The sequence below is a fragment of the Panthera uncia genome (genome assembly GCF_023721935.1).
Source record: "Panthera uncia isolate 11264 chromosome B3 unlocalized genomic scaffold, Puncia_PCG_1.0 HiC_scaffold_1, whole genome shotgun sequence".
Lineage (NCBI taxonomy): Eukaryota > Metazoa > Chordata > Mammalia > Carnivora > Felidae > Panthera > Panthera uncia.
Genome location: NW_026057582.1, coordinates 61,527,580 through 61,541,913, shown reverse-complemented (window position 1 = coordinate 61,541,913; position 14,334 = coordinate 61,527,580). Strand labels below are relative to the sequence as shown.

Sequence of the window (14,334 nt, the reverse complement as noted above, 5' to 3'; positions counted from 1 at the left end):
GGCTCCAGGCTCTGAGCTGTCAGCAAAGAGCTTGACGTGGGGCTCAAACTCATGAACAGCAAGATCATGACCTGAGCTGAAGTTGGATGCTTACCTGACTGAGCTACTCAGGCGCCCCTAATCCTTCTTTGATAAAAATCCTTAAGAAAGTAGGGATAGAAGTAACATATCTCAAGATCATAAAGGTCATATAGGAAAGACTCACTGCTAATATTATCCTCAATGGGGAAAAACTGAAAGATAAGCCCCTAAGATCAGGAACATGACAGGGATGTCCACTCTCATCACTATTATTTATTCAACATAGTGTTGGAAGTCCTAGCCTCAGCAATCAGACAACAAAAAGAAATAAAAGGCATCCAAATAGGCAAGGAGGATTTTTTTATAATCAAGGTACAGAAATCGTATGCATTTCTTTTTTTAAAATATATTTCTTATTTAAATGTAAATACAGCCACAGAAACACATTAATTTTTGTAAATGTGAAAACTCTCTTTAGCTCTAATACCTGTAATCTCAATTTAATGTGTCCACCTTTGACTGTACCTGATTGTTTTCTTAATTTTTTTTAATGTTTATTTATTTTTGAGACAGAGAGACAGAGCATGAACAGGGGAGGGGCAGAGAGACAGGGAGACACAGAATCTGAAGCAGGCTCCAGACTCCGAGCTGTCAGCACAGAGCCCAACGCGCGGCTCGAACTCACAGAACTCACTGACCATGAGATCGTGACCTGAGCTGAAGTAGGAGGGTTAACTGATTGAGCCACCCAGGCGCCCCATATGCATTTCTATACACCAATAATGAAGCAGCAGAAAAATCAAGGAATTGATCCCATTTACAATTGCACCAAAACAATTAAATACCTAGGAATAAATCTAACCACAGAAGTGAAAAATCTATACACTGAAAACTATAGAAAGCTTATGAAAGAAATTGAGTAAGACACAAAAAAATGGAAAAACATTCCATGCTCATGGATTGGAAGAACAAATATTGTTAAAATGTTGATACTACCCAAAGCAATCTACATATTCAATGCAATCCCTATCAAAATAACACTAGCATTCTTCACAGAGCTTGAACAAACAATCCTAAAATTTGACGGAATCAGAAAAGTCCCTGAATAGCCAAAGTAATGATGAAAAAGAAAACCAAAGCTGAAGGCATCACAATTCAGGACTTCAAGCTGTATTACAAAGTTGTAATCATCAACACAGTTTATGGTAGTGGCACAAAAAGACACACAGATCAATGGAAGAGAATAGAGAACCCAGAAATGGACCCACAAATGCATGGCAAACTCATCTTTGACAAAGCAGGAAAGAAAATCCAGTGGCAAAAAGACACCCTCTTCAGCCAGCGGTGTTGGGAAAACTGGACAGCAACATGCAGAAGAATGAACCTGGACCAGTCTTTTACACCATACACAAAAATAAATTCAAAACGAATGAAAGACCTAAATGTGAGACAGGAAGCCATCAAAACCCTAGAGGAAAAAGCAGACAACAATCTCTTTGACCTCAGCTACAGCAAATTCTTACTTGAAATGTCTCTGGAGGCAAGGGAAACAAAAGCAAAAATGAACTACTAGGACCTCATCAAGATAAAAAGCTTCTGCACAGTGAAAGAAACAATCAGCAAATTTAAAAGGCAACTGATGGAATGGGAGAAGATATTTGCAAACGACATATCAGATAAAGGGTTAGTATCCAAAATCTATAAAGAATTTATCGAACTCAACACCCAAAAAACAAATAATCCACTGAAGAAATGGGCAGAAGACATGAATAGACACTTTTCCAAAGAAGACATCCTGATGGCAAACAGACACACGAAAAGGTGCTCAACATCACTCATCATCAGGGAAATACTAATCAAAACCACATTGAGATACCACCTCACACCTGTCTGAATGGCTAAGATTAACAACTCAGGCAACAGATGTTGGTGAGGATGCAGAGAAAGAGTATCTTTTTTGCACTGCTAGTGGGAATGCAAACTGGTATAGCCACTCTGGAAAAAAGTATGGGGGTTCCTCAAAAAATTACCCTATGACCCAGCAAATGCACTACTAGGTATTTAGCCAAAGGATTCAAAAATGCTGATTTGAAGGGTCACACGCACCTCAATGTTTATAGCAGCACTATAGACAATAGCCAAAGTATGGAAAGCGCCCAAATACCCACCAACTGATAAATGGATAAAGAAGATGTGGTGTATACACAACGGAATATTACTTGGCGATCAAAAAGAATTAAATCTTACCATTTGCAACAACGTGGATGGAATTAGAATGTATTATGCTAAGCAAAATAAGTCAGCCAGAGAAAAGCAAAAAAAAATCATATATTCCATATATTCCACTCATATGTGGAATTTAAGAAACAAAACAGATAAACATAGGGTAAGGGAAGCAAAATAAGATAAAAACAAAGAGGGAGACAAACCAAGAGACTCTTAAATACATGAACAAACTGTGGGTTGCTGGTGGGGTGTTGGGTGGGTGAATGGGCTAAATGGGCAAGGGGCATTAAGGAGGGCACTTGTTGGGATGAGCACTGGGTGTTATATGTAAGTGATGAATCACTAAATTCTGCTCCTAAAATCATTATTACATTATATGTTAACTAACTTGGATTTAAATTTAAAAATAAGTAAATAAATAAAAATAAAATAAAAACTCTGTTAAGAGGATGAACAAATTACAGACTTGGAGAAAATACTTGCAAACCACATATATGTTCACAAAGGGCTTATACCTAGAATACATTAAGAACTCTCAAGATGACAGTATAGAAAAAATACAATTAAAATTGGGCAAAAGACATAAACAGATATTTCACCAAAGACGATATTGAAATGGCAAATAAACACATGAGCAGATGTTCAACAACCTAATGATGTATCACTCAAATAACAGAATGGCTAACATAAAAAATATTGATAGGAGTGCCTGAGTGGCTCAATCAGTGAAGTGTCTTGAGTCTTGATTTTGACTCAGGTCAGGATCTCATGGTTTGTGAGACTGAGCCCTGTGTTAGGCTCCACGCTGATAGCCTCTGCCCCTGTCTCTACTTGCCCTCTCTCTCTCGCTCTCTAAATATATAAATAAACATTAAAAAAAAAAATACTGACTGGGGCACCTGGGTGGCTCAGTCGGTAAAAGTGTTTGACTTCGGCTCAGGTCATGATCTCCCAGTCTGTGAGTTCCAGTGCAGCCTCAGTCTCTGTGCTGACAGCGCGGATCCTGGAGCCTGCTTCAGCTTCTGTGTCTCCCTCTCTCTCTCTGCCTCTCCCCCACTCACACTCTGTGCGTCTCGCTCTCAAAAATAAGTAAGTATTAAAAGAAAGAAAAAAAACTAATAGCAAATGCTGGTGAGGATGCAGAGAAATCGGATTACAGTATGTTTGTATTAACATAAAAATGGCTCAGCCACTCTGGAAAACAGTTTGACAGTTTCTATAAAACTAAAAACGCACTTACCATATGACCCAGCAATTGCACTCTTGAATATTATCACAGAGAAATGAAAACTTATGTTATCACAAAAATCCACACATGAATGTTCACAGCAATATTATTTGTAAGAAAGGCTTGACTGGAGGGGCATTTCAGATGGCTTCTTTACTCCTATGTCTGGTGTCTAGGCAAGGATGGCAAGAACAGTTACAGCCTGGTTGAGCATCTTGCTGTCCATAGGCTAGCTGGGATTCCTGACAGTTTGATAATCTCAAGGTAGTCAGACTACACATATGATGGTTACCTTCTCCCAGACCAAGCATTCCAAGAGAAAGAAAGTAGAAGTTGCAAGTTTCTTAAGTCCTGGATCTGAAACTGACATAGTGTCACTTCTGCCATATTCTATGGGCCAAAGCTGTAACAGAGCCCATTCAGATTTCAAGGTAGAGAATACAGATCAGACCTCTCATAGAATGAGGATCAAAGAATTTGTGGCCATTTTGTAAAAAGTTTTATAGAAGAATTTGTACAAATAAACTATACATATTTCAAGTGTATAATTATATAAACTTTGTCATATGGATACAGTCATGAATTTATCTCTACAATCAAGGTAGTGGACATATCTGTTACCCCCAAATGTTTCCTTTTGCCCATCTGTAATCCTTCTCCAATCCCTCCACTCACTCAATTGCCACAGATGTATTTTCTATCACTATAGATCAGGCTGCGTTTTCTAGTTATAAATAAATGAAATCATGCTGTATACAGTCTTTTTTAGTATGGTTGCTTTCACTCAGTATAATTTATTCACGTTGTTGGGCAAATATTTCTTTCCATTTATTTGCTAAGTAGTATTCCATTATAAAAATATACCACAATTTGCTCATCCATTCACCCATTCCTAATTGAAATGCCTCCCTCCTTCACTTGTTCTTGAGATACTGTACTGACTAGAAGCTGTATTATGATGCTGGATAGTAGCGATGAGCGCACATCTCTGTCATTTCTGATCTTAGGGGAAAGAACTCAGTCTTTTCAATTTTAAGAATGATGTTAGCTGTAGATTTTTCACACATGTCCTTTACCAGGTTGAGAATGTTCCCTTCTACTCCTAGTTTGATGAGAGTTATTATCAGGAAGAGGTGTTGGATGTTGTCAAATGCTTTTCCTGGTCTATTGAGGTAATAATATAGTTTTTCTTTTTACTGAATATGGTGAATTACATTGATTGATTTTATAATGTTTTACTCATTTATTTTTAAAAATGTTTATTTATTTTGAGAGAGGAAAGAGAACATACGAACAGGGGAGGGGCAGTGAGAGAGGGAGAGAGAGAATCCCAAGCAGGCTTTATGCTGTCAGTGTGGAGTCTGATGCAGGGCTTGATCTCCTGAACCCTGAGATTGTGACCGGAGCCAAAATTAAGAGTCAGACACTTAACTGACTGAGCCACCCAGGTGCCCCTGATTTTATAATGTTAAACCACTAGTGCATTCTTGGGATAAACCCAGTTATTCGTGATGTATTATCCTTTTATATATCCTGCTCATTTTATTTAAAAAAAATCTTTTTTCTACATTTATTTTTGATAGATAGAGACAGAGCACAAGTGGGGGAGGGGCAGTGAGAGGGGGAGACACAGAATCTGTAGCAGGCTCCAGGCTCCGAGCTGTCAGCACAGACCAACGCGGGGCTCAAACTCACAAACCACGAGATCATGACCTGAGCCGAAGTCAGACCCTTAACCGATTGAGCCACCCAGGAGCCCCTATCCTGCTCATTTTATACACAACAATATATTAAAATACAAAAGTACTTTATTCTCTCTTTTTAAAAAATGTTTTATTTATTTTTGTGAGGGAAAGCGTGAGGGGGGAGAGGCAGAGAAAGAAACAGGGACAGAGGACCTGAAGTGGGCTCTGCAATGACAGCAGTAAACCTGATGCCAGGCTTGAATTCACAAACTGTGAGATCATAACCTGAGCCAAAGTTGGATGCTCAACTGACTGAACCACCTAGGTGCCCCAAAGTACAAAAGTACTTTAGAGAAAAGGATAATTTTTTTTTTAAGTTTATTTATTTTGAAAGAGAGAGTACATGTGCATGCATGTGGGGGAGGGGCAGAGAGAGAATCCCAAGCAGGCTCTGTGCTATTAGCACAGAGCCTGAGACATAACTCGATCTCATGAATCAAATCGTGAGATTATGACCTGAGCCAAAATCAAGAGTCCGACGCTTAACCGACCCAGCCACCCAGATGCCCCAAAAGTGTAATTCTTTTTATTTGATAGAAAAATTTTAAGAGGTACCAATTTAAGAAAGAGGTACCAATTTGCTTAGTATACCTTGTTAGTTTTTGAAAAAACAATCTATTTTTGTTACCTCACGTTCTTGGTAACTTTCATTAATTCATATGGTTTCAATGAAGATTAGAATATCTTTGTTATGATACTTCCTCAGTGGTAATGCAATATGGAACTGAAGCGGTATACTGTCTGACAAATGTAACTAGAAACCAGACTTTACTTTTTAGATTTGTGGGAATTTCAAAGAATTTCTAACAGCTCTGTAGCTGCTGCTCACAAACAGGTCCACTTATGGTCAGTGAAGATATACCTAAAATATAGGATACAGTGAAGCTTCTAAAAGCTTCTAGTCATCTACTGTTATCTTCTTTAAGCATTAAATATTTTTTGATGATTTTAATTTTCTTAGAGCAAACCCTAATTTTCTACCCTTTGTAATCTGATTCTTAATAGAAACTCTTTTGGGCAGTGTGTTTGACTTCCTCATTTGTATTTGCATATCCAAGAAAAATTCGGTGGCTTCAGAATAGCATATGTTAACATACAGTTGTTCCAATGTACTTTTTAAAAATATGCCTATTGGGGGTCCCACTTGCAGTTCTGGCTCTCAGCTCTCCTCACTTAATGGATTGCAGTCACTCCTACACTTTGAAATCTAGATCAAGAGCCCATTTTATATATATACAGGAAATAGAAGAGAACAGATGTTCTGCCACAAGATCAGAATCAATTAGCTGAGGTCCTGCTGTATTTTTTACTTCATTCATTCATTCATTCATTCATTTTGGGAGACGGTATCTTTGTGTGCTTTGCCCTTCAGACTTGGTGTATCCTTCCTACGTTGGTATTCATTTGTTTCCTAGATCTTTGGCCTAAGCTGTACCAAGGTAAAATGTAGGCTCCCATCTATTTTTTCTACATCTTCAGTTTATCAGGCATTGACATGTGCTTGGCTCTGCCCTGGTCCACGCTTCTAGTTCTACCAGCCTGATCCTAAATGACTCCAGGTATTGGTGTGATAATCCCACTATTCCTTCAGAGATCAAGAATATTATTCTGGGGTGCCTGGGTGGCTCAGTCAGTAAAGTGTCTGATTTCGGCTCAGCTCATGGTCTCATGGTTTGTGGGTTCGAGCTCCACATCGGGCTCTCTGCTATTAGTCCAGAGCCCGCTTCAGATCCTCTGTCCCCCTCTTTCTCTGCCTCTCCCCTGCTCGTTCTCTTTCTCTCTCAAAAATAAATAAACATTAAAAAAGATTATCCTTCCTTTTGTGTATCTAAAATGATTATGATTTTACCTGTTAGCAACATGTTTTTCAGTTTCAATAAGCACTGCAAAACTCAAAACCAAAGCCATACTCAATACCTACTACTGTGTCTTGCTATTTCATTAAATAGTATAAAAATTCAAGGAGATTTATACTTATTAAATGTCTAAGAAAATGTCATACAAATAAGATATTATGCAAGTGACTTAATGCTAGAGATAAAAGATAATTTTTTTTTCCTAGAAGAAGGAAATTAGTTAGGAAAATAAAAAATGGTTGACTGGAAGAATCTTTTGTGCTCTGTTTAGAGCCACTTCATAAAGTATACTAAGAATTTCAGCTTGGGAAGATGAGAAAGTTCTGGAGACAGATGTGATGGTTGCACAACGTAAATGTATGTAATGTCACTGAACTGTACACTTAAAAATAGCTTAAAATGGTAAATTTTATGTTATGTATATTTTACCACCTAAAAAAGGCATACTAATAAGTTGCTTTTCAAGATTTATGTTAAAACACTCCATTTAAAGCAAAGTGACACCCTCATTTCTTACAATATTCATGTTAATAAACATTCTCAGAAATTCAGTCGTTTTCTAAATCATTTAATAAATTGCATGAGCTCTCTGACTACAGGATCTGCTGGAGAAAGGCACAAAAAGAGCTTTTTAAAAAAGTAAAAATGTACTCTAAAGTCAGTGATCTTGGGTCTTCTTGTTTACAAAATTATCACCCAAAACATGCTTACAGGTTTTCCTGATTTGGAAAAATGGGGCTCTCAACTGATGTCTCTAAAACTGGAAATTTAGATTACAAATGATTCCACAAAACTGAAATCTTGAGGATAAGAATATTTTAGTAATTGTGCAATTGCCAGAACCAGGCAGTAGGTGGCATTTTTGTAGGCACTTAGGGCTTTTGGAATAAAAGATCTTGTGCTGAGGAATGCAGAAAAAAACAAACGGAAACTACTATGGTTTTTATAATCAATCGGGATATGATAAATAAAACTGGCAATACAAAATTTAAATAAGGAGACTCAGCATATTTTGACTCAGCAATTCCTATCTTGAATCTACCTGTCTGGTTTTCTCCACTTTCTAAAAGGCTAACTCTATCAGTTTTCCAAGTTAATTTCATTTTGGCCTCTCATCTAAAATGATCCCCCCAAATGTGTAATAATAATAAAAATACCCAATCCTACGGATTGACTAATAACATCACAAAGAAAGAGAGTTCTAGGAAAAAGTTAAGTTTGGAAGTTATCAGCACACATGAATATTTCAAATCATGAGTCCGGATGAAAATAAACACGGGAATCAATGTTTAGAGGTATAAAGGTAGCATGGTTTTTTGGCATTGTTCTCAAACAAGGAATATCCTGTTATCTTGTGCTTTCACCAGGCTTCACTTTGCCAAAGCAGTAACCATTCTTCACTAAATGGACCTAATTGCCACATTTCCTCGATTCTAAGTTGTGCTTTTTTGTATTATTAATTTTATTAACAGCTTAAAATCAAAGTCGTCACCCCCCAATCTCTCCCTTACCTCACCCTGGAAAACTGCTATTAAATTGATGGTCCATTTTACAACTGAGAAAATAAATGCACTAGCTACAGGTGACTTTGCTTGTAGGGTAAAAGCTTCCTACCCCACAGACTGAAACACCTTTTGCAAAGTGCTTTTTCAGGTAGTAACTAACCTTACTGGTAGTCACAAATTCGTGGGAGTAATGGCGGTGGGGAGGGCAAAACCCTCCACCCCTTCTCTTCTCTCAGAAAAGGATTAGGCACAAGGAGCTTCTAGGTGGCTTGTCTGAAGTCTGCAGCACAATCACAAACAACCCAGGGCCAGGTCTTCCTGCACCCAATTCCAAACTGGACTCTGAACCTGCTAAGGTTTGAAATGTACCCCCCGTCAACCTCTCCTATAGAGAGGAGCAGAGACCCGCACAGCGACCCCTAGGAGGCTTTCGGCCTCATGCTGTCTTGGGTCCCCAAGGTCAACACCTATAGTGTATCTTTGCCCCAACCACTTGCGTCTGGCTCTGGTCGCTTACGGGTAGTTCTCATCCACTCGAGCAGCGCTGGGAGGTCTGCCGGAGCCACCGTACGTAGCAGCTGCATTATTGCTTGCCGCGCGGAGCGGAATTCCATCTTGGAGCAGAAAACAGCGTCGGGGAAGGTTCGCAATGCGCACGCGCAAGCAGAGAGGGGTCTCCACTCCAGATCGGACACGACGGAACCCGCCTCCCCGGGCTGCGAAATCCCTAAGCCCCGCCCCTTGTTGGTGTTCGCACGTGCGCCTGGGGACGAAACCCTACTTTAAATTGCATCTCTCATGATTCTCCTTTCAGCTGGCAGTGCACTGCCCAGTCACTTTTTAAGGTGACTTCTCGAGGCCGGAATTATTTCCTGAGATCGCATCCCTAGAGAACATCCTGTACTGCCACTTTGCTGCCGCAGTGATTGGGCAATAGGAAACGGAATGTCCCAAAGCCAGTCGAAGCAAAGAAACATCGCAATAAACCCTTTCAGCGAAAGCACTGAAAGTACGCGGCAGGTGCCCCGGAAGCGGAAGTGTATCCTTTTCATAAGAGGCTGGACTACGCCGAGTGGTGACGTTTCCTCATTGGGCGGAAGGTTCGGTGGCAATCGTCGGTCTTCCAGCTGGTGGGAGTTGGCGTCGCGGTGCTGGGCGCTGGAGCCCTAGTTTGTATAGTTTGGGAAGTCGGGCTGTGGGATCGCATCTGTCTGTCTGATCCCTGCTTTTCTTGGTTTCCTCCCACGTTGCGGGGGCCTCGCGAAGGAATCCCCGGCCCCTTTGGGCCACAGCGGTAGCGGTGCCTTTTGCGGTAAGTGTCTTGCTTTTTCCCGCCCCCGACCACGGACTGGCAGCTAGGGGCAGCCTCAGCCCTGCTTGGGGGCTAGAGACTCCAGAGGGAGTCGGCTCCTCTGGCCACCGACTCTCGTCACCGAGACTGAGGTGCGCTGGCCCTTTTTCATCTCGTGTGCCCCGTCAGAAGTTTTATTAAAGGATGCACTGTGACCCTTTTAAGTTGTCTTCAGATTTACCCGAGCCAAATTAGATGTAGGCAATTACAGGCCTGGCTCTTTGCTTTGCTCTCTTAATCAATAATTTAGATGTGGCTACTTCTCCGAAAACCTTTTGACGTGTACGAGATTTTATTTTTCCGTGTCCGTTGTGCTCGACACATTGTTCTGCATATAGTAGGCGTTCAATAAACAATACGGGATATCAGTTCAATGCCAATGGTGACTTCAGATACACTCATGGCTCTTTCTGTACATTTGACACTTTCTTGAAACTCTTTCCCCTATTGTCTTTCTTGCTGCTATTCTCACCTAGTTCTTTCATATGCTTAATTCAACAGAGTATTTACTTATTCCTATCTATAGGGATATTGAAATGAATGACACAAATACTGCCATTGAGGAGCTAACAGTACAGTGAGAGAGGCACATAAATATACATTATAGCAAGATGAGTAATGAGAAAGTTTAGTTAAAGAGCCATGATAGCTATGGGAACACAGATGAGATTGTTCAGGGGGATTTGTGACCCTGAGCAGGTTGCTAGTCCAATCCAGTCTCAGTTTCCTCATCTATCTAATAACTTATTATGGGGATGAAAGATTAGGTGATCTGTTCTGGGCAGTGTCTAGAATATAGCAGTGTTGGTGCCAAAGGGTAGAATTATTTCCCTTAAAACTCTTTCTCTTGATGTTTTCATGTGGTCAGTATTTTCTAATTTAATAAAAGCATCTTCAAGCCCTTCTTCAAACAGATCTTGCCTCTAATTTCACCTAACTGGGAATTCTGGATCCACCTCTGGAATTTAATAAGATAAATATAAATGGTAGCTTTAAAAAAATTGATTTTCTTCTGTATGCTTTTGGAGAGGGTAAGGAATTAATAAGGGCTTCTATCCCTGTTAATTATTCTCAGTCTTTGTTGACTACTTTTTGTTGGCTCTTTGCCATCCCTGTAACCCAAATGGTCTTTCACAGTCTTCTTGAGAATTATCGTCTACATCCATGGCTTCCATGGCATTATCCTTGTATGCCAACCATTTCCAAACTTCTGTAACTTCTTTTTTTTTTCCTGTAACTTCTGCCTCATGAATGATATAGTTTTTTAGTTTCTATAAATTTAGTACGTCCAAAACCAAGCTTACTACCTCAACTTTCCTTTTTTTTTATTCTTTTCATTATTACTATATGATATATACATGTTTTTGACTCCTTGTTTCTACTTGAATTTTGTGATATTTGTATGTTCAATTTTTAAGGAATAATAAAATGAATGTGCACAGTATCCAACTTTAGTAGAACATTACAAAATATTTTAGTAGATGTGCTCAAAATCCAACTTTAGTAAAACTTTACAAATACAACATTACAAAACCTTACAGCCCCTTGAACCTTTTCTGTATTAACTCTTTAATTTTCCAACCAGTTTCTCTTTTGCCTTCCATTCTTTGGTTAATGGCATCATTGGCCATCTGGTTACTGTTTGAGACCTTGGAGTCACTTTTGCCTTTTTTTCCCCTTCATTTTCCACAACCATTTGGTCATTATGTCCTGTAGCTTCTGTTTTACGGGCTTGACTTGAGCCATTTTGCTTTCTGCTTCCCTGGTTCAAGCCCACGTCTCCATTAGACTTTTGGGATAAGATTAGTGTACGTAGTCTCTTTGCTCTCAAGTTTTTCTCCCTCCAAAGTATTTGCTATTTGACTCTAATCTTTTTAAATTATGGAACAGATTTTTCTTTCTCTGTTTTTCTTTGAAGAATATTGCCTCATGCAATGGTTATTAAGCCTGGCTGTACTTAATATGTAGCCAGTGAAATTTTTCAAAATCTGATGCCTTGTTTCACTCTCCTAATTAAGAATTTAGATGAGGCCACTTCTGCCAACACCATTTGATGTTACTATCCCTAGAGGTTGATTGAATATCTAATTTTTAGCTGATAGGTGTTAGCTAAACGTCGCTGAAATAACCCATTGCTTGAAATAGCTCATTCCTCCTCTTCCGTATTTTCAGTCTATGTTCAACTTCAGGACAAACTGTTTCCAAGGAATTCTTTTGACTTGTTTTAATCTTGGTAAAAGTGTACATAAAAATTCTTGTTATAATTGACCTGCTAGCCAAAAAAGTATCTTAAAGGAATGATTCTCATTGTTTTTGAACTGTTACCTCTTGTTGCTAATTGAGTTTTTGGTACGCCTTTTCTGTTATCAAACTATAAAGTGTCATGTTGTTGTTGTTTTTAGTTAAAAGGAATTTTAAAATTTGGAAACAGATTATTTTAATGAAGAGGGAATTTCCTGATACTTTTTGATGTAATTGAATATAACCTTTGTTGCAGAATTAAAGCAGGTAAGTCAGTGATGGTATGATGTATAATTTATCTTCTGAAGTTAATAGAGGAGTTTTGTCTGTGTTAAATTGATGTGATTTATTGATTTTGGAGTTAGAGCTTTTCTCATGCTGGGACAATTCCTGTAATACATACTAGGTGTTTGATGAATGAATAACTAAATGAATCCATGTGGCAACTTCATCTCAATCCCCAGTATAATATCATTGTAATTCTCACAAGGAGAACTTTGAAAAATAATTAATTTTACCTTTGACTTAAAAAATAATAGTCATACCAAAAATTTGTAAATTACAAAAAAGATGTAAATAGGAAAATAAAAATTCACCATCCAGAAATGATAAATGTTATTTGCTAACAGTTTTATTGAAATAAAATTCACATATCCTACAATTCACCTAAAGTATACAATTCAGTGCTTTTTAGTGTATTGACAGAGTTGTGCAATCATCACCACAATCAATTTTAGAACATTTTCATCACTCCATGAAGAAACCCCATACCCATTAATAGTCACTCCTCATTTTCCCCCAACTTCGGAGCCCTAACCAACTATTAATCCACTTTCTGTCTCTGTAGATTTACTTCTGGACATTTCATATAAATGGAATCCTAGAATATGTGATCTTTTGTCACTGGTTTCTTTCATGCAGATTGTTTTCAGTATTCATCCATGTTGTAGCATGAATCAGTACTTCAACTCTTTTTTTTTTATTTTTTTTTTTTATTTAAATTCAAGTTAGTTAACATAGAGTGTAGTCTTGGCTTCAGGAGCAGAACCCAGTGATTCATCTCTTACATGTAATACCCAGTGCGCATCCCAAGTGCCTTCCATAATGCTCATCACCCATTAACCCATCCCCCCACCTGCTTCCCCTACAACAACCCTCTATTCTCTGTATTTAAGAGTCTCTTTTGTTGGGGCGCCTGGGTGGCTTGGTCGGTTAAGCGTCTGACTTTGGCTCAGGTCATGATCTCACGGTCCGTGAGTTCGATCCCGGCGTCGGGCTCTGTGCTGACAGCTCAGAGCCTGGAGCCTGTTTCAGATTCTGTGTCTCCCTCTCTCTCTGCTCCTCCCCTGTTCATGCTCTCTCTCTGTCTCAAAAAAATAAATAAACGTTAAAAAAAAAAAGTCTCTTGTGGTTTGTCTCTCTTTCTGTTTTTGTCTTATTTTTCCTTCCCTTCCCCTATGTTCATCTGTTGTGTTTCTCAAATTCCATATTTGAAATCATACGATATCTGTCTTTCTCTGACTTACTACGTGTCGCATAATATACTCTAGTTCCATCCACTTTGTTGCAAATGGCAAGATTTTGTTCTTTTTGATTGCTGAGTAGCATTCTGTTTGTTACACACACACACACACACACACACACACACACACACACATCTTCTTTATTCATTCATCAGTCAATGGACATTTGGGCTATTGTTCATATCACTGCTATAAACATTGGGGTGCATGTGCTCCTTTGAATCAGCATTTTTGTATCTTTTGGATAAATACCTAGTAGTGCATTTGTTAGGTCATAGGGTAGTTCTATTTTCAATTTTTCTTTTTTAAAAAAAAATTTTTTTTTAACGTTTATTTTTGAGACAGAGAGAGACTGCGCATGAATGGGGGAGGGTCAGAGAGAGGGAGACACAGAATCTGAAACAGGCTCCAGGCTCTGAGCTGTCAGCACAGAGCCTGACGTGGGGCTTGAACTCACGGACTGAGAGATCGTGACCTGAGCCAAAGTCGGCCGCTTAACCGACTGAGCCACCCAGGTGCCCCTATTTTTAATTTTTCGAGGAACCAACCTCCTGTTTTCCAGAGTGGCTGTACCAGTTTGCATTCCCACCAACAGTACAAAAGGGTTCCCCTTTCTCTGAATTTTTGCCAACATCTAT

At 39.0% G+C, this 14,334-nt stretch overlaps 2 protein-coding genes across 3 annotated transcripts in view; one reads left to right on the top strand and one right to left on the bottom strand.

Moving 5' to 3' along the window:
* LOC125909575 (uncharacterized) overlaps positions 1–9,602 on the bottom strand; it is a 43,437-nt gene extending 33,835 nt beyond the window's left edge. The window contains exon 1 of the mRNA XM_049612903.1: positions 9,099–9,602. Within this exon, the coding sequence (XP_049468860.1) occupies positions 9,099–9,195 (97 nt within the window). The 5' untranslated portion in view covers positions 9,196–9,602. The remainder of the gene's footprint in view (positions 1–9,098) is intronic.
* A 59-nt stretch (positions 9,603–9,661) lies between these two features.
* SRP54 (signal recognition particle 54) overlaps positions 9,662–14,334 on the top strand; it is a 39,358-nt gene continuing 34,685 nt past the window's right edge. For both annotated transcript variants that reach the window (XM_049612895.1, XM_049612894.1), the window contains exon 1: positions 9,662–9,893. The gene's annotated coding sequence lies outside the window, so the exon portion shown is untranslated. The remainder of the gene's footprint in view (positions 9,894–14,334) is intronic.